General features: G+C 47.7%; 1 protein-coding gene across 5 annotated transcripts in view; it reads right to left on the reverse strand.

Moving 5' to 3' along the window:
* Positions 1 to 11,839, reverse strand: part of GATA4 (GATA binding protein 4) — a 54,250-nt gene extending 42,411 nt beyond the window's left edge. The window contains exons 1-2 of one of the 5 annotated variants that reach the window (XM_039530531.1): positions 11,810 to 11,839; positions 180 to 1,023 (exon numbers count right to left, since the gene is read on the reverse strand). In XM_039530531.1, coding sequence (XP_039386465.1) covers positions 180 to 669 — 490 coding nt within the window. In that variant the 5' untranslated portion in view covers positions 670 to 1,023; positions 11,810 to 11,839. Of the gene's footprint in view, positions 1 to 179; positions 1,024 to 4,599; positions 5,664 to 5,684; positions 6,440 to 9,491; positions 9,676 to 11,809 lie in introns of those variants that run through there. The other 4 variants (XM_039530530.1, XM_039530529.1, XM_039530527.1 and 1 more) reach the window with 4 other exon arrangements.
* Positions 11,840 to 20,474: the final 8,635 nt, after the last annotated feature.

Genomic DNA, 20,474 nt, shown 5'->3' on the forward strand with positions numbered 1-20,474 from the left:
TGCCCCAGGCCCCCGCTCCTGCAGGGGCCCCCACGAGAATGGAGTATCCATAGTATTGCAACTGTTTTTATGGAAGGGGCCCCCGAAATGGCTTTGCCCAGCGCGAGGGGGAGGTGCGGCCGGGCCCCCAGCCCCACTAGCTCGCTACGCCCCGGGCCGCGCAGGTCCGCGGCACTTACCGAGGTTGGCGTGGCGGGCGGCCCCCGCGGCGCCCCGGCCGGGCAGGTTGTGCAGCATGGGGCTGTCGAAGGGCGAGGCGCTCCAGGCGGTGCCCATCTCCGGGCTCACGTAGGCGGGGTAGGGGCCGGAGTAGGAGCCGCCGAAGCCCCGGCCGTACTGCTCCCGGCTCAGCGGGCTGCTGTACGGGGCGGCCTCCCGGGAGGCGCCGGGCGAGAAGGAGAAGCGGGGCGAGACGGGCGGGTGGGAGGCGCCCGGGTTGTAGGCGGCGGGCTCGGCGCCGGGCTGCGGCCAGATGGAGTGGCTGGAGGCCGGGCTGGCCTGCTGGGAGGAGCCGCCGCTCTGGAGGTAGGGCAGGCTGGGGAGCATGGAGGTGACCCGGGTGGTGGGCACGTAGACGGGGGAGGCGGCCGCCCCGCCGTGCATGAAGCCCCCGGCCCCCTCGTAGGCTGGGGGGCCGTGGTTCGCGGCCATGGCCAGGCTCTGATACATCGCGGCGCGCAGCAAGGCCGGGCCCCGAAACGATCCAGAGCCGGGGGCAGGCTACCGAGTTAGCTCCAGGGTCACTGCAACGCTGCACTGCGGGGGGCGGGGGGGTTATTGCCCGCTCCTGCCCCAGGACCCTGCAGTCCTCAATCCGGTCCAGCAAGCCCCAGTCCTCCCTGAGGTCCGCCTTCCACGCCGGGCTTCTCCACGCAGGCGGAGCTGGCTGTCCTCTGCCGCAGCCGGGGCTAGCGCCTTAGCTGCTCCCCCTTGGCTCCATCCATCCAGCCAAAGCCACCGGGGCTGGGAGGTTTAAACATCGGAGTCTCCTCCCCTCTCCTGCGGGCCGGCTCACACCCACACCTAGCCGAGAGAAAGCACAGCGGGGAGAAGCGGGTTAGAGGGGGGGCGCACACCCAGCCTAGGGCCTGTGGAGATAAGGAGGTTAGAGAGGGCCGGGGAGGAGGGTCACTGGGGGAAGGTGAGAGACGGAGCATTCCCCAAGGCTCCTCCAGGAGCCCCCGGAGGACAAAAAAAAACTTTGCCCTCAGGTACGACTGGGCCTATTGTGTTGTTAATGTGCCGGAGCGCGGTGTTTGATCTGAAATCACACCGGGGCTGATTGCAGGCGACCAGGAGTCTGAAGCGGTCAAGGGAGAAATTAAATGAAACGTACACGTGAGGGGGGTCGCTCGTGACAAAGGCACCTACACACCCAGAGGATAGAGACACGGACACACAGAAACGCGCGCGCACACAGAGATAGAGACACTTGCGCGCACACACACACACACATTGAGACACATGCACACACGCAGACAGACACGTGCACACATACGAATACACCGAGATAGAGACACACGTGCACACATACACAGAGACACAGAGATTTGAGACATATGCACTCACACATAGAGAGATAGACATGTGCACACACATTGAAACACATACACAGAGACACATGCACACATACACAGAGACACAGAGAGAGTTTAGAGACACATGCACACACACACAGAGGATAGAAACACGTGCACAAATACACAGAGACACACACAGAGTTTAGAGATGCACTCGCACACAGAGAGAGATAGACATGCACACACACATTGGGACACATACACAGAGATAGAGACACATGCATACACAGAGGTACACATACACAGAGATACACACACAGAGTTTAGAGACACATGCACTCTCACACACAGAGATAGACATGCACACACACATTGAGACATACACAGAGTTAGAGACACAGAGACACCAACCCAGAGATAGACATGCACACACACACAGACAAGTTCACACATACACAGAGATACACATACACACACAGAGTTTAGAGACACATGCACTCTCACACAGAGAGGATAGAGACACCTGCACACACACAGAGATAGACACATGCACACACACATACACAGATACAAATATACAGAGACACATGCAGACACTGAAATAAACACATGCCAGACATACATACACAACACGTGCAACACATAGGTATACACATCTATTCACATACACATGCCTGTATACAGACACGCACATACAAGAGCAATACAAACCCACCCCCAGGCATACATACATAGACACCTACAGGGACCCCCACACATCAGCAGTGCAAACGCTCACATAAATCCAAGAATTGCAGACATCAGCGGGCGGGAGAGAGGCTACGAAATATGAAATAAGTGGTTAGATCGAAGTGCAAATGATCCGCTTTGGTTTCCAAGCGAATCCGTGTTAAACAAAAGAAACCATTTCCCGTATTGACGTAGCTCTGCTAATAGGAAGCGCTGCGGAATAACTTGGCAATAAATGATCGAGATTAAAAGAAAACGACTTTTTAAAGGCAGCTACTCGGAGAGGGGCCCGATCCTCAGGCAAAACTGCCAGTCAGTTTCTTGGGGAGATTTTTGCCTAAGAACTCATCGGCTGGGGTGGAAAAAACTCTCTAGTGATAAAAGAATGCAAAGATTTTCCATTGCCTTCTCTAAGCTTTGGCTCGGGCCCTGGGATTGTAAAACGCAAATCACCTAGGAGTTCTGATTAGTGATGGCCCGGAAAGAAATATAGTTAATCGCTTTGTCGTTGGAGAGCTCGAATCATTGCAGCGCTGCCAGAGACCTGCCAGCCCTCGAGCAAATGAACGCACCCCCCCCCCCAAGCACCCCTTTGGATTTTGAAGCAAAAAAAATCAATATGAAAGCGGAAGACTAGCATTGCATTGGGTTAGAGAGGGGTCTGAGACACAGAGATTGCGATCTCTACTTTAGCAGAAAACTAGTTTAAAAAATAAGTCTCGGCGCCTCCAAAAAGACCCTTTGACTCCAGTCGTATTTACACTAAGTAAAGTCACCGCTCGCTTTTATTAAGCAGAATAATGATTCTGATGCCAAGGGCGGGTTTGCTGAGAGTTGGATGGCTTGAAATGGTGGGCAGATCCTGGATTGCTGCAGTCTCCTCTTTACGTTTGGGGAAATGTTACAGGGTCGTTGGGGTTTTTCAATAACATTGTACGTTGAGGGGGGAAATAATGTGGAGAAAATCAGATCCGATGGGTGGATATTTCTGAAAATAAATTCCGAAGAACAGAACCTGCGGAGATTTTGTTCATGAAGTTCCTAATATTCTTTTAATCTTCAATCTCCCGAACAAAAGGAGAACTTGGGAAATTGGTGAACGAGACTGTTTGGCCTTTACAAACAAATATACCATCAAAATCAGTTATTGTTTTTTGCGGGGGTGAAGGCGGGAGAGAGACGACCAATAAGTTTAAAGCATATTGAAAAATTAATACATTCGAAGCCTAATGGAAATTAATTAATTATTTCCCCATTTTTTTATTCTAGGCAGTAAAAAGAATTTTTATTGATATTGTTTTTCATATGTTATTAATTAGCTGAAAGATAGTTTAAAAGAAGATCAAGAATTCGTTTCGGGGACAGAAAGTCTGGCGGTAAAATGAAGCAGCGCGGTTTGTTCTTTTTGCGATAGACTTTTGGATCTAAATATATAAAAATGGATCGTTAGAGATGTGTTGATCGCTTTTTTTTAAAATTGACTTTAATCTCCGGCGGTGTCATTTATTTCTGCGTGTGGTTAAAGCGAGAGGACATAGGCACAAGTAATATCAGAAAAGAGTTGGCTAATCTTTAGTAGAAAGTGAAATATTCGTAAAGCGATTACAAAGTGTATCCAAAAGAATAATAAAATGATATGTCAGTGTCCGATGTCGCCTTGCCTTCTCTCTTCTGCTGGGATTCTGGGGAGTATGCCCCACACTGAAAAAAATGGATTTAGTGAAGGGAGAAGAGTTGTTTGCTGTTATTAAAGTTTGACAAACCAGATCACTATCCTCCCTCAAAACAACTCTCCGTACCTCCCAAGAAGTGAATTTAGACTCAAAAGAGATAAGTCCTAGATAAGAACAGATAACCAGCAAGGCAGAGAGAGACAAGGGAGATGAACAAGCTTAACACGAAGGAAATTTTGGAAATTGTAAGGGGGGGGGTAATTCTGGAGAATGGGAGCTTGTCAAAATGTCCAAGCCCAGTCGGCCTTTATCCCGATCCTCCAAATCTACTGATGTTTGCCCCCTCCCCAGTGTCAGAAACAAACGAGACGAGGGGGGAATACATCTGTGATCCCCCCCCCCCGGCCAAAACTGTGACAGGGGCTTTGACAGTTTCCATGTCACGGCCAAAGAGGCAGGAGCAGAAACGAATCCGCAGCAGGGAAAAGCACCCTAAGGAGGCGAGCGATTTGCATCACAACATTGGTAACAATTGGGAAAACAGAACTCAAGGCTGGCTCTGGATTTCTAGGGAAGTGAGAGGCGATCGCGCCACATCTGGGTCCCTGCAGCTGCGAGAAACAAGCCGATCTGACGCTTAAACCTCCTGGGAAGGTAACAAGAAAAGATCTACCCACCTTTGGTGATGGCGGAGGGCTAGGGCACCCCCTGGCTTGCCTTTTCACCCCTCGCTCGGTGGGACCCCCTCCCCCTCCTGGCTCAGAAGCCAAGCGCTGCCCTGCCAGCCTTTCCCTGCGCTCTCTCGCTCTCTCTCTCTTTCCCCCTTCCTCCACTCTCCTTTCCCTCTCCCACTTGGTGACTGGTTTCCCCGCATCACGTGGCGGGGAGGCAATATCTGTTGCACCATCAGCCGGCGCCAGGCTTCATTCCTGTTTAAAAAAAAAAAAACCCACAGCAGCCAAAGTCCAGCAGTCTCTTCCCTGGCAGCTGCACGGAGCAGAGGAAGGGGCTTTCAGCTGGAGCCAGTTTATGACACACACACCCCCATCCCGCCTAAAGAGAGGCACGTGCAGTAAAGATCTGACCCTGCATGAAGCTTTTGGGGTCAGTTGCCTTCCCTGGGGACCCAGTTTATGCCTGGACTCTGTGGAACAGGGAGGTCCTTGTGCAGGCCTCTATAAGTGAGCTCAAGGACCCAGGCGCAGGTTGTGAGGCTGGGGTTCTGGGAAGTGGGGAGAAGAGGGCAGGAAAACACCTTCCCCGCTAGCTATAAATGTCCCCTTTGCCCCACAAAACTTTCCTTGCTTCTGTAATCTAGGATTTTTTCCACTTTCCCATGGCATTCACAGTCCCAGGGCCCGTTGGCTTCAGTGGTCTTCTCATCAGGCCCTTAGAGAAGGCTGCTTTCAGCTTAGGGTAGGTCCATCAATACATGGAGCCAAAGGGAGGTATGGCCCAAGGGTGACATTTCTGCCCCGAGGTTTCCAACTCTAAAGATGGTTTGGGAGCCACGAGGAAGGGGGTTGTGGTGTCATATTAGCGGGGTCCACCCTCTCTTCTAAGAACCGCTCTGCAAATAAAACCTTCCCCCTGATTAAATCAAGTCCCCAGGCCTCCATGTGGCTAAGGCGCATAGCCCCGCCTGTCTGCCCAGGCACATATGAACTGGATTTTCGGCCACATGTCAGCCTCTCAGGCGGGTCTAAAGGTGAATAGGGCGATAATCGAGCAATATTGCTGCATAAAAATAACCATCTATTACCACGTAGCCTTCGGATTCAGATAACAGCAACCACCAGAGACCCTGGCTCAAGCGGGCCTCCGAGCTGCAGCTTTTTATCATGGCAAAGGCCTGATTTCCGATAGCTGCAATACAGGGGCTCCCCCAGACCAAGCCTGTATCAGCGAGCAAGCGAATTCCGCAGGCAGTTCCATTTCCACGTCCTGTGCTCCTGCATCAGTTACACTGGGTCGGTTAAAACAAAACAAACACAACCCCAGCAAGGGATCTGATCCCCGCTGGGCGGTTATAATGGACGGGCCGCCCCGAATAGCCCGTTCCGCCTCGGGAGAAGGGTTTGGGTTTGGGGGTTTTCTTCATCCGAGTATCATGGGCAAAACGCTCGGAGATAAACAGCGATCCGACTGCGGAGGGGTCTCTGCGTAGAAAGCGCAGCCGAGGAGCTGAACGGGAACGTCCCATTAGGTCTAGTCCAGCCAACACAAGACAAGAAAGTTTGACTTCGGGAGACGTTATTAAAGGGTGGAAGGCGCCGGTGTTATTTCTAACTCGCGGAGGTAATTGACTAGATTTGAGCAACCCGCCTCCGCCTGACCGCTTGCTTCTGATCAACGTACAGCTGAAAACAAAGCGCCACGTTTTTAGACTTCTTCTCTGCTGCTCCTTTCTTTGCAACGCAACCCGCTGTCTTCCTCTCTTGGCCATAGGCTTTTGTTTAGCTTTGTACTTTTGACAAAGTACACATTTCTTTCTTTCAGTGTCAAGAAATGCGCCGAGCCCGATCTGCTTTACCACGCCGGCTGCTTTTTAGAAATCAAATCTTGTGTATAAAGGATGGAAACTATAGCCTGGGTAGATCTCAGCTCTTCCTCTCCGAAGAACCCGGGAAATATTTCCTAAATTGCAAACCAAAACCACACACACACACACACACACACACACTGTTTTTTAAAGTTCTTGCGACATAACTTTAGACGCTAATGGATGCCGTTGCTAAGTACATCTCATAGTTTGCACGCTAAGGAAAATAAACTGTTAGGGTATCTTTTAAAAAATCCAAGAAACACGAACACCGAAACGGATTAAATTCCAAAGAAAAGCGCCAAGAAATTATGATTATTATTTTTTAGCTGATCGTATCGCATTTCGGATTCAAACTAGAAATCTCACTGAAGCCATCGGCAACCTTCTCCATTAAAACGAAGTCTCACGAAGCAGAACAGGAGAAAACTCCGTATTCGGAGATCCGTAGCTCATTGGGATGATTTGTGATTTTGTTTGTTTCGTTAAAAAATAAAGAGTGTTCTGGTGACATTCATATCCATTTCGAGCGGCTCCGCGAGCTGCTGCTATTGGAGAAGTTGAATGGATTTGCTCTTTTCAGAATTGAGTCTTATTTTTGTGGGTTATGCATAATTTGTTAAGATTGTACATGGAAGCGTGTATATGATCCATTCACATACACAATCTTCCTCCTATTTACAGGTACAATCTTAAGAAATTATTTATAATCCACATAATATAGCTGTATATCTAGGGCTGTATAATCTATGCTCTAATATATAGAGAGAGTATAGATTATATAGCCCTAGATATACAGCTACATCTATATATATGTATTGTATAGTGTTTATATATTATATATATAATACTACAGTATTATAATATATATATGTATAATATATAATAGTATCGTATAGTATTTTTTATATATAATACTATACGATACTATTATATATTATAGATATACAGACATGCATAGAATAAAATTATGCACACTCATATATACATCTATGTATGTGCTTGAATATGTGAGTGTATATCTACATACAATATATATGTGCGTGTATATATACATTATACATAAATATACACAAACATATAGAACATTTATACTATATACAATGCATAGAGAATATTATATATACATGCAGACAGATAGATAATGTGTATATGTGTGTCAAATATATCTGTGTGTATTTCTTTAAGCAGTTGTGTAGCCATATGTAAGATATTTCTAAAGAAGACATATTTGCCTTTTGAGTGTATTTTTCTCCTGCTTTCAGAAACCCAAGCGAGTATTTTCTTTCTCCGCCGCCTGAATGGGACCTGAGCCTATTAAGGTTGATTGAGATCCTGTTTAATACCAATGCTTTCTTTTTTAAACAAACGAATTTGCCGTGGTTGCCAGGAGCAAGGGAAATTTCAAGGACCTGTCTGCATTCAGTTTATCTCCCGACTTGTTTCAGGACTTTCACAATCTGTCAGCTGCGTGCTCGGGAGTATTTCAAGAATAATAACAAAAATAAATGTTACAGGCGTGGTGTGTGGGGTGGGATTCGAACTCCTTGTCCAAGGAAATTGAATTCCCCTATAAAATAGCTCGCGCTTTACATTCCAGGAACGACTGATCCCGACTAGTGAGATAAATCCAGTACAGTGATAGTGTGGGCGGTTTTCTCTAGCTAATCTTGGAGAGAGGGGAAAATCGGCATATGAATTAATAAAATACAACGCTGCCTTTCACGTTTTTGTAAAGTGCTGACAAATATGATTCATTAGAAATTATATATAACGGAGATTAGCACAGAAATGACTTTTCTCCACGGATGGAATCTTTTTCCTACGACCTATCAATGACAAAGCACATTTTCCTTCAAAATGAAACTGAGGGTTGAGACCTTCTAAAACTGAACTCTGCAGAGGAGTCTGCCACGCCTGTTCAGTTTTGGAGAGAAAAAAGAAATATTTCCCTGTCTTTGCATTCCTTTTTGGAAAGGACCAAAAGGAGAAATGAATCCAGCAATGCCTCTTGGAGAGCAAGCTTAAGAGAACATTTCTCATGAGTGCTGGTGAACAACGAAGACAACTTTTAAGAACCGACTGAATGGGAAACAGAAGGTTATTTAAACGTTGTTAACTATTTGTGCTATGCGGTACATTGACTGTATCATACATTAGACCTTTACATCAAGTCTCTCACTAGAAAGAGGTTCCAGAAACCAGACCAGCAATCAGATGCTATTTCAATACAGACTAGCAACAAAAACACTGTCAAAATATGTGTGTCTACTTATATACGTTATTACACGCAGGCATATTATATCCTTACAGACCTGTGTGTGTGTGTGTGTGTGTGTGTGTGTGTGTGTGTGTGCACCCGCACATATTGTATACGTGTAGCACGTTCATTCATATCATATATGATGGATGCATCCCTCTAGAATATATATGTATGTGTAATATAATGTTATCAGCATGCACAGCGCATGCATCATATACACGCGTATTATAGATGACAGACTCAATGCTGAATTCTATATTATACCGGAGCATTTCAAGTCTTTCACACGATCCAAATAGGAAACGCTGCACACCCCAGAAGAGAGAGAAAAAATTAAACCATCAGAAGAAACACCAAGATTTTGCTCATTTGACGCTTCAATCTGATCAGTGTGCGCAGCACCCCAATGCACTGCGGAAATATGGAGGTTGTGCCAGTATGTTTAATCACAAGCTAAAGTCCTGAGTAGAAATGGCCGCGTAACCGCTGCGGAATCGGGCCCTCCGCTGAGGCTAAATCCTGACTATGAAATCTGAATCTTGAGGGCAGGGGAGGGGGCTCTATTGTATTAAAATATTTGGGGAGGGGGTGAAGAAAAAGAAGGCAGAATCCTTGCGAAACCCGCTATAAAACCAATAAATATAGGAGGAACGAGAGGCTCTGAACAATGATTTACTCCGGCAGTCTCCTGACTTGCAATCACAAGGCACCTTGCGGAGAGCTGGTTCATAACTCTAAGGCGGACGTTTTGATTTTAGTAATACCTGATGTTAAAGGCCGAGATGCTGGATTTGCAAACCGGGTCTGGGCAGCCTTCCTCCAAGGTTTTCATCCGTCCATTTGCACCGGGTTATGATGGTACAATGTGTCAGATCGATAGGTGACTATTACCTAACTCCCCACAAGAGCCCGGATTCCCTAATTAATCACACTAATCGGGCAGGGCGAGCTAGTGACAAAAATAAGCAGGAAATCAACGGAGACATTAAAGAACCGACTCCACCTTCGTGCAGCTGCGCTTACTGGCCACACCTCGCAAAGCGCCGGGGACTGGCGGATTATAAAAAGGAGAATTTCCAGAGAGTAGAGACAAAGTAGCGGGCCCGATCCTGGGCCTGGAGAGGGCAATGGCAGTTTGGCCCTCTCCCCACCCCGGTTCCCCAAACAAGGGGAGATGGGAAGTTAAATCTCTGACTCCTCAAACTCCACGAGGGTTTTCCTTGATTCAGATTCGGGCCCCGCATCGGTAACTTTTGAGGGATCGCGACCAACCCTGGCGCGGTTTGTTTCTAACGTGTGACTCGACGGGTCTCGCTTGTGCTGCCCCGAGAAAGCGAGGGAAGGAAATAACCCGAGGAAATGAATTCACGGGGGGAATCGGCTTGGAAGCCCCAGTTCTCCCCAAAGCAAACGGTGCTGCCCGCCAGCCCCGTATGCAGCCGCTGGGGAATTCCCGTTACAAGCTCGGCGATCCAGGGCCGCCCAGAGGATTCAGGGGGCCTGGGGCAAAGCAATTTGGGGGGGGGCTTTCATTAAAAAGAGTTGCAATACTATAGATACTATATTCTCGTGGGGGCCCCTCCGGGCCGGGGTAAATCGCCCCACTTGCCCTCTCCCCCCAGGGATCAGCTGCAAAATGAAAATAAAGGGCTGCGAGGGGAGGGGGCGTCAGACAAAACAGAGACACTAGCCCAGCTGCGGGCATAGGAGGCCAGGCTGGATGGTCCCTTCTGGCCTATGCCCACAGCACGCGGGGAAGATAAGGTCTGGCTGCAGCACACACAGGCACAGGGATGAGTCCCGTGTCCTTTGATCACAGAGGAAACCAGCGGGACGCTCCTTGTTTTAGGGGCTAGACAAAGGACCGGCTCGGCATGAGCCGCCCTGCAAGGGCAGGGGGAGCGGCCCTAGGCTCCGAGGGGGGGGGGACCCCCACGGCGAGCTGGAAGGGGAGCAACCGCGGTCCGGGGGGCGGGGAAGGTGACAGGGCTGGACTCAGAGGCAGGGAGAGGGCACGGAGCGAAAGAGGCTCTAGGAGGTTGACATCAACCGGGGCTGCCTTTGATTGCAATAGTTACAGACCCAGCCCAGCCTCGCTTATCGCAGGGTGATGTCACAGCCCCATAGACGCGTTCCTAAACAAATGTCACAGCTGTTTACATGTGGACAACGGGCCGAACATATCTTCCCTCCCACCCACTCCCAGCTACAAACGCCACCACGCTGGGATAGGCTCAGATTTCTTCCGCGGGGCCCTTCCCGAAGGGTTGGGGCTGGAAACCCCAAAGCAAAGTCTTGGATGGTCTCGCTACTTTCGCCCAATCCAAACTCATCTCTTAATCCGTGTCGGGGCCGATACATGGATTCCATCAGGCACCAAGAATCCAGTGTAGCGCTGTGCCCCGACACCTCATTTTGAAGTCATTGCTCATTGCTGACATAGGGTAGGTGGGTCACAAGATACCTTTCAGCCTCATTTATCATTGCCCAGCAGCCCCCCACAAGCCCCCATGTCTTGGGCCTGCAAACAAGCACTGGATGTCACTGAACAGAAGCATAGAAACCATGGACACTAATGCCACAGGCCCACCAGCGTGGTATAAAGATTTTCTTAGGTGGTACATTTTTATAAAACAAAATAGATAGATAGATAGAGGCTGTGGATGGGGGTAGGTAGATTAGATAAATAAAGGCCGTGGATGGGGATAGATAGATAGATAGATAGATAGATAGATAGATAGATAGATAGATAGATAGTGTGTATCTATGTATATATTTATGTGGATATCTGCGTATCTGTCTATATTTCTATTTATAGAAATATAGACATACCCAGACGTCCATATGGAAGTCTGTATAGCTCTGTATATGTACGTGCAGATAGATAGATAGATAGATAGATAGATAGACAAATATATTTGATTTTGCCTAAAGAAAATCTTTATAGAATGATGCATAGACATAGCTATATAATTTATAGATCTATGTAGCTGTTTCAACTATTTCAGCATTATGTGCGTGCCTATATCTAACGATCTTCTAAGGGTAAAAATTAGTTATCGCTTAGTGGAGAGAAAAGTACCTGGACTTGTGCAATTGGGCTTTTTCACTCCGATCTTTGGGCTTCATGGGCTAAAGCAGGATTACACTAACTGCCGCGTAGTATTTGCCCGGCTGCTATACACAACAATTTGCGTAGCATCTGCTGAGTAGTTCCCAAGATAGATTACTGTAGATTGGGTGGTCTGCTACGACGTTTTGCAGAAACCGTTAAAACACACTCTACCTAACATCGCCCAGGAATATTTAAGAACGTCAACGGTGACCTTGGCATTTGTCTCCGGGATGGTTAACTTTTACGTATAAATCATAACTTGCTCTTCGCACGATGGAGGGAAAAGAAGAGGCTTCCAGCTTCATGAGACTTCAGGATGGCGATTTAACCAGAGGCGTGAATAAATTAACCATCAAAAGAGGTTTGGATACTTTCCCACTGTCCCTCATGTCTCACACAATCACGAAATATTGATGCGCGGAGCCCAGACTGTGTTACTGCTGCTAGGGAATTCCATTCCCCGCGGCCAGAGCTGCGTTTGCTATTTGTGTGCGTTTCTGAATTTGCCGTTTTGCGTGCCTCACATATGAGCTTTGAAAGATGGAGCGTGTTTGGAGCTGCTGTCAGTTTGCCTGGGGTTATGTGTATGTGTATTCTCTCTCTCTCTCTCGCTGTCTTTGTATCCCTCTCACACACAATCACACATACGCTACCAATCAATCACACATAAACTGCCAGGTAGTTTAACAAGTATGTTTGTAAAAACAGCGAGGAGTCCTTGTGGCACCTTAGAGACCAACACATTTATTTGGGCATAAGCTTTCCTGGGCTAAAACCCACTTCATCAGCTGCATCACTCCATGCATCTGATGAAGTGGGTTCTAGCCCACGAAAGCTTATGCCCAAATAAATGTTTAGTCTCTAAAGTGCCGCAAGGACGCGTCCTTTTTGGTGATACAGATTAACAAGGCTGCCCCTCGGAAACCTGAAGTATTTTTGTGTGTGTTTGTTTAACAAATGGAATCGAAAAACTCACTTTTGTAATAACTCTAACGATTTTGCAACCAGGAAGGCATTTAATAAAGAAAGGAGATTTTCCAAAGGTTCCGTAGATTTTGTAATAACTGCAGGTACTGCTTTATACTTAATTATACTAGCAAAAGAGTGCTGCTTGTGTTTCTAGGAAGCCGTTAATTACCACTGGAACACATTCATATAATGTGTGTGTGTGGGGGGGGGGGAACACGTTCATAAATTTAAATAATTCACACAGACTCCACCTAGCATTCCTCTGACAACCCCAGTGAAATATAAGGAAGCACACACCGACCGCTCACACCACACACGTATATGTGAGCGATTACACGTGTGTTCCGGACCTCAGTCATGGTATCCCTGGTATAATAAACAGCACTTTTATTCGAATAATAATATTTGTACAAATACAATTACCTATTAGCAGAAAGGTGCTATTTGTAAATCTAGGGATGCCATTACTTAAGTACGGAAAATGTGTGTGTGATCTCTCATATACATACACACACACACAGAGAGTATATATATATTACACAGAGAGAGAGAGAGAGAGAGTATATATATATATATATATATATATACTCTCTCTCTCTGTGTAATATATATATATATATATACTCTCTGTGTGTGTGTAAAATATGTGACTAAATAAACTCACAGCTTTAAAAATCTCTCACATACACACCATATACACACTATATATAGAAAGAGCGAGAGAACACATTCGTGTGTATACCCGTGTGTGTTTTAAACGAATACACACGAATGTGTTCTTTCGCTCATTCTATATGTGTTCCATACGCACACACATGTATCTTACACATACAGTGTGTATGTGAGATATTTTTAAAACTGTGGATTTAGGCACGTATTACACACACACACACACACACACACACACACACACACACACACACACACACACACACACACACACACACAGTATATGAGCGATCTTTCTCTCTCTCACACACGTTCCTGGCTTAAATAATGGCATCCCTACAACCAGCACTTTCTGCTCGGAGATCACTGGGTGCGCAGAAGGACTGTTATTAGCACGCTGGGGCTGATGAGAGTCCTCGGGCTGCCAGGACCCAGCTGGGGAACACACGTGCAGTGTGTGGCGGAAGCGGGGTGCACATTGGCCCCGCGGTGTCCCTGGGGCTGCGAGAGGGAAGCCAGGCAGCCCCTGCGTGAGCTGCCCTCGCTACCCAGGGCCCGAGGGCTTCGGGCGCACAGCAGACGCCCCGCTGGGCTGCCTGCCACCCTCGCCACAGCTGCCGCGTGGCCCAGCCTGGGAGTGGGACCCCAGGCGCAGGGACCGCGGCAGCGGGGCGCCTGCTTCCCTGATCCCCTGCTCGGAGCCCCGGGCCGATCCCGGTCCCGAGCCCCCCCCACCCCCGCCGGCTGATGGATGGCCCCGGGCCCCGGTGCCTGCCAGCCCCATATTAATGAGGTGCGCGCTGACAGCCGCGAGTCTATAGAGGCCGAGGGGGCCGGGGCTGCGGGCGCAGGGGCCGCCGGCTCGTCTCCGCTCGCTGCCCGGGCTCAGACTCCCAGGCGCTGGGGTCAGAGCCTCGGCAGCCCCGCTCCCTTCCTACCTCCCCGCGCTCGCCAGGAGCCGGGGCTGGCGCTGGGAGGGGGGTGCAGGGGCAGCCGTCGGGCGCAGGCAGGGAGGAAAGCCGGGGGGGGCCAGCCCGGCTGCAGCCGGCTCTGCGCACCGCGGGACGCAGCCTCCGCCTGGCTCCTGGCTCGGTGCCCTGCGCCCCCCCAGCTCGGGTACAACTCCCCCCAACTCCTCCGCCCCCTGCTGGAAAGGGGGGAACCTGCCCTCTGCCCCCCAGCCTGGGTTTGCATAGCTGCGGGGGGGGGGGAATGCCTCCTCCTAGCCACAGTCTGAGGGCTTGGTGCAGCGGTGGCCAGGTGCTGGTCAGAGGAGCTGGGTAAGGGGCATCCACTATCTGCCTAGGCTTCCCCCAGAGTCAGTTCCGTGGGGATCCCTGGCATAGCTGGCCTGGCCCCATAGGCATCACAGCTGCACCCCTTCTGCTGCCCTGGGCTCCTCCTGGGGCATAAGTACTGTGGGGTGCCCACTAAACCCTAAGAGAGTGGGCAGGGTTTTGCCCTGGGGATTCATAGATTTTTAAGCTTCATAGATATGTAGGCTGGAAGGTCCTACAGTCTGAACTGCTGTGTCTCCCAGACCCTAGGATTTCACCCCGTTCCCCCTGCCTTGAGCCAACAACTCAGGAGAGCTCTCTCTCTGCACAATGCCCAGTCCTTGCTTTCTAGATTAGGCCAGATCCTCAACCTGTCCTATCTCCAAGGAGCTCTGATCATCATTTACATCAGCTGGGCCGTTTTCCCTTTGATAAAGCAAACACAAATAAAATAAAATAATAGTCATCAATAAAATAATCTATGGATTAAGAGTTGGGCTCAGTTTAGAAACCCAGAACCAAATCTCCCCACCACCAGGACTTTGAGGAATATTTGGTTCCAGATCCATACTTTGTGACTGGGCCCATCAAGAACGAACAAGTACCAGGAGCCAGGCAAAGCATTTTCAGCAACGTCCACCAGCCAGGATGGTGCCAGTGTTCATATGTTGTGAAATTTGTCCAGCTGATCAGAACCGCTGGGGACATGTCAGGTTTATTCAGTCACTGGCACTGATCCGGCAAACACTAAATGCAGGGGAGTGACTTTACTCACATGAGCAGAGCCATTGATTTGAATCAATGTGACTTGTGTGTGTAAGCATCAGCCGTCCCAGGCCCCAAGAGCACACCCTGTTGTCGAACGGGTTGACATTTTTCAAAAATTCAAAACTTTGACTTTTTTTCATGAAAAACTTTAAAAAGTTGTAAATTATTTTCAGCATTTTTTGACCAGCTCTGCCATCTTTGAAAGGAAAAGGCCCATTTTCACTCTTAAGTGGGTCATACAGGGTGCATGGGGCTTGTATTGGCCTGCTGCCTAGGGACAAATCTGACCCTTCATGAGAAGTTCCCTGCCCTGAAGAGTTTAGAGTCTCAAAGGCAGGCCCAGGGAAGCCATGACATGGGTAGGAAGAAGGGTTTAGTGCATAAGGCATTAGACTGGGACTCAGCAGACATGGGGTCTGCTCCTGGCTCTGACACAAGCTTCCTGTGTGACCCTGGGCAAGTCACTTTATCTGCACCGTTCCTCAGTTCCCCATCTACAAAATGGGGATGATACTAATTCATGAATGACTGTGATGTACTGAGATAATATGAACTTAAGAACGTCCATACTGGGTCAAACCAAAGGCCCATCTAGCCCAGTATCCTGTCTTCTAACAGTGGCCAGTGCCAGGTGCCCCAGAGGGAATGAACAGAACAGGAAATCATCAAGTGATCCATCCCCTGTTGCCCATTCCAGAGTGATGAGGGTCATATAAGATCGTAGGTAGAGCCCTGAACAATACTGAGAAAGGAATAATAAAGCTAAGAATTAACATTTTATTCTTTCTCTTCAGGAGTGGGCTGAGCCTCTGTGATCCCTTGGGCTCTGCCTGCTTTGCATATTATCTGCTTGATGATTTCCAGATCCTAGACTTTAAGGCCAGGAAGGATGGCCAGATCACCCAGTATGACCACCTAGGCTTAGCACGAACATAGTCACCCTGGATTCCCAATTAGGCGGATGAGTCCACATGGCAAGGTGACTCTGCAAACAGAAAGGCCCTGCAAATACATAAATAAAGCAGCCCCAAGCACCACTGCTGGGCGTGCAGTGATGAGCTCGTCTCATCAGGAATTCAGAATATGCTAAGGAGATTCCAATAGCTCTGCAAATAAAGACACAAACCTCCCTCTAAGGTCTGGAAAGGTTGAGGGCAAATCACTGTTCCAGTTCTCCTGGGTTGGGTTTATGCGCTTGTTCAATGCAAACTACTGCATCGCCATCATTAGTATTACAAATGCATTAATGTTACCCAACAGCAGCAGAGCAGCTTGCGCCTTCTCATTGTACATCAGCCCCGATGCAGAGCTCTCTCACTGCACAGATCTGAATATACTGGGGGTTCTCAAATTGGGGGTCGGGACCCCTCAGGGGGTCACAAGGTTCTTACATGGGGGGTTGCGAGCTGTCATCCTCCATCCCAAACTCCCCTTTGCCGCCAGCATTTATAATGGTGTTAAATATATTAAAGTGTGCTTAATTTCTAAGGGGGGGGGGGGCGGGATCACACTCAGAGGCTTGCTTTGTGAAAGGGGTCACCAGTACAAAAGTTTGAGAATCACTGGAATATACCAGTCTCAGATGCATACGAACCCCTGGAGTGCTACACAGATTGTAAACTTCTGGAAGTAGGCAGCATGTGTTCCCTTGAGAAATGATGGCATTGTGGCAGGAGGGAGGCAGCAGGAGGGAAGGAAGGCAAGGAAAGGGTGAAATCCTGGACTCATTGAAGTCAATGGGAGTTTTGCTTTGACTTCAGTGGAGCCAGGATTTCACCCCCAAGGAATCCTGATCCAAAATCCCCGCTAGCTGTTTTGTACAGCACCAAGCACACTGTTGACACTCACAGGATAAATCATCATAACAAAGAGTGCCCTTATTTAACCATTTTTCACACCCGGATGGGTTTGCACATTAAAAGAGCATTTAGATGTGACATCATGTCCAGCGTGTGATGCTCCAGATGTAAACATGCTTACATCTCACTTATGGTGTTCACAAGTTAGTAGATTGATATTGATTTTTAAACAGAACTCCCCAAAGAAATCATCATGAGAGGAAAGAAAATATACATATATGGGCCTGATTTTGCCTGATTCCCATCTATTTATAATGATGTCAGTCCAGAATAACCCCATTGTGTCAACAGATTTACCAGTGTAGGGCCTTCCTGAGATGAGGCTCATATATTTTAAAGTCTGTAGAGGGGTGTTTTTTGTTTGGTTTTGCTTTGTTTTTGTTTCAAGAAAAAAAATTCCAGCCTTTGCATTGAACTTCCTGCATTTTTGTGTGTGTGTGTGTGGTGGGGGGAGGGGGGGGTGGAGGAAAGAGGGGAGGAGGAGAACTTGAATATTATTTGTGGTTTAATTAATATATCTAACAGACAACGAACATGGGAGATAAAAACTGTCAGATTAAATCAGAACACAGGATACTGGACTAGATAGGCCAGTCTGACACAGATCTGTATGTGATGTGTCAGAGGGAAGTCAAATACCCCTGTCCTGTAATCTACCAGGCCAACTGGGCAGTGCTTTACATGGGGAATAATTCCATTTTGGTGCACAGAAGGGATGGAAGAATAACGTGGGGCATGAGTTCTGGGACCCCCCTGTCTCTGGGAGCTCGGTCCTGCATGGAGGTGCCTGAGTAGGAGATTCCCCAGGTGGCTGAAGGGATGATGGAGTCAGTATGATGATCCAGCAGTGTAGCAGTGGCTGTTCTCCACCTCCCGGCAGCAGTGCCAATTCCCTGACCCTGAGTCAATGGCTGCCGAGCTCCTCACCCCCTCAGTACGGATGAGGGTGCAGCTCTTTCACCACAGGGATGCCCCATCTCCATCCATCCCACGTGCCCCTTTCGGGTGCACCCAGGCAGGAGAACATGCAGGCACGGGTGCTATTCACCATGCTGCATTATTTCCCCATTCACACAGTGCATTTGTCATTGTGTCAGGAGGTTGCTACCAGCACACGGATGAGCCTGTGGGTCTCTGATCAAAGCCCACTGAAGTTAAGGGGTGTCTTTACACTCATGTCAATGGGGTTTGACCCAGGCTTGAGATCAGTGGTTCCCAAACTTTAACAACCTTCGAACCCCTTTCACTAAAATGTCAAGTCTCACGTACCCCTCCTAAAAATGAATATTTCCAGGGATTTTCTCTTTTACCTGAGTATAAATTATAAAAGCAGCGATCTTGGAAATATAAATTTTGTTTTTATGACATGTTTATTCACACTATTATTATTTATCATTACAGTATTTTTATTACATTATGAAAACAGCAACACTCTTCCAAGATCTCACTTTTGTAGCTTGTCTCACTTTGAATAAGCCTGTGTCATCGAGGAATATCAGATGTGAAACAGCATGAAGGTATTTAAGAAGCCTACTCAAAGTTCCTCCTACACAAGCATTCAGGTCTCGAGTAGTCCAGGCAAACAACACATGTTACGAAGCTTAAACTTGTTCTTCATAATAGTTTAAAAAACAGTTCCAGGTGCCTATTTAATTTTAAAAACAGCAAAAAATATCCACCTCCCTTTCCATTTCGTATAAGGAGTCTTGAAATTTAAATCTCCTCAGTGTGACATATACGCTTGCTTTGATCTGTATAGCTATTGGAGGTGCAAGGGACAGCTCTGCCCGTCATTAGGGAATTTTTTTCTGAGACCCCCCCTGCAACATTTCACAACCCCCCAGGGGTTCACGAACCCCAGTTTGGGAACCACTGCTCTAGGCACATTTCTTCCCACTGTACCCATCTCCATGTCGCCTAAGGCTTGCAAATTTAATCCTTAGTCCAACTTTCAGACAGAAGAGGATTTTTTTTTCTATTATTAAAGCATAGTTCTTGGAAGCAGGAGATGGCAGTTTTAGCCCCGGCTCTCATAGGCTTTCCATGTGTTCTTGGACAAGTCACTTCACTGCGCTGTGATTCATCCCCATCTGTTAAAGGAATGAGGCCAGCAATACATACCTGCTTCACAGGGCTGCTGTGAGAATAAATGGATGTTTGCCAAGCACTTTGCTAGAAGAGAGGGAAGCATTATTAATTATTGTTATCGAGACACACTAACAATAACCAGCACTTCTCACCTTCAAAGCATTTACTAATTCATCCACCATGAGGCAGAGAAGTCTTCTAAACCCTGCATTTATAGTGAGGGAGACTTGAGCAGAAAGGTTAAGTGATTAGCCCAAGGTCACAGAAGAACTTGGTGTTAGAGGTGGGATTAGAACGGTGAGTTCCTGGCTCCCTGTCCCATGCTCATCCTATAATTCCATCAAGGTATCCTTGTGACATCCTAAACTATGACCCTGAAGCCCAGTTTGAAATTTCCATGGCTTCACATTCTTTCACGTATGTTGATTTGAGAATTCTAAGAACAGAGGCTAGATTGCATCTATGTTTGGTATCTATTTTGAGTTCACAACAAACCCAATAGCCTGTTATGTTCATATTCAAATATACAATGTTGTTTATAGCAATTATGACAAAGAAAATAAGAATTGGTAGTGCTTAGCATGACTGACAACTCACAACCCCATTCACATTATGATCAAAATCTATAGCCCCTTCCCCACACACTCCCCATAAAGCCCAATGACCACCACTTCTTAAATAAGACAGTTAAACCAACCATACACTTGGGGTTAGAATAAGGCCAACATATTTCTTTTTGAAATATTGCATATTTACATTCCACAGTCCAATAACTTCCTATTGGTACTGAGAGTACATGATAGTAACATCAGTGGAGCCGCTCCTAGTCTCACTTCTGCAGGCGTAAATCAGGAGGCACTTCACTGGAGTCACACAGGGGTAAGTAAGAGGAGAATCGGGGCTAATGCTATTTACTTTGCACTTCTCCAGAGCCTTCCACCTGAGGATCCCAATGCACTTTTTAAAGATAACTGAGTTTCATCCTCAGAACCCCACTGTGAG

This window comes from Mauremys reevesii, linkage group 3 (genome assembly GCF_016161935.1).
Source record: "Mauremys reevesii isolate NIE-2019 linkage group 3, ASM1616193v1, whole genome shotgun sequence".
Classification (NCBI taxonomy): Eukaryota; Metazoa; Chordata; order Testudines; family Geoemydidae; genus Mauremys; species Mauremys reevesii.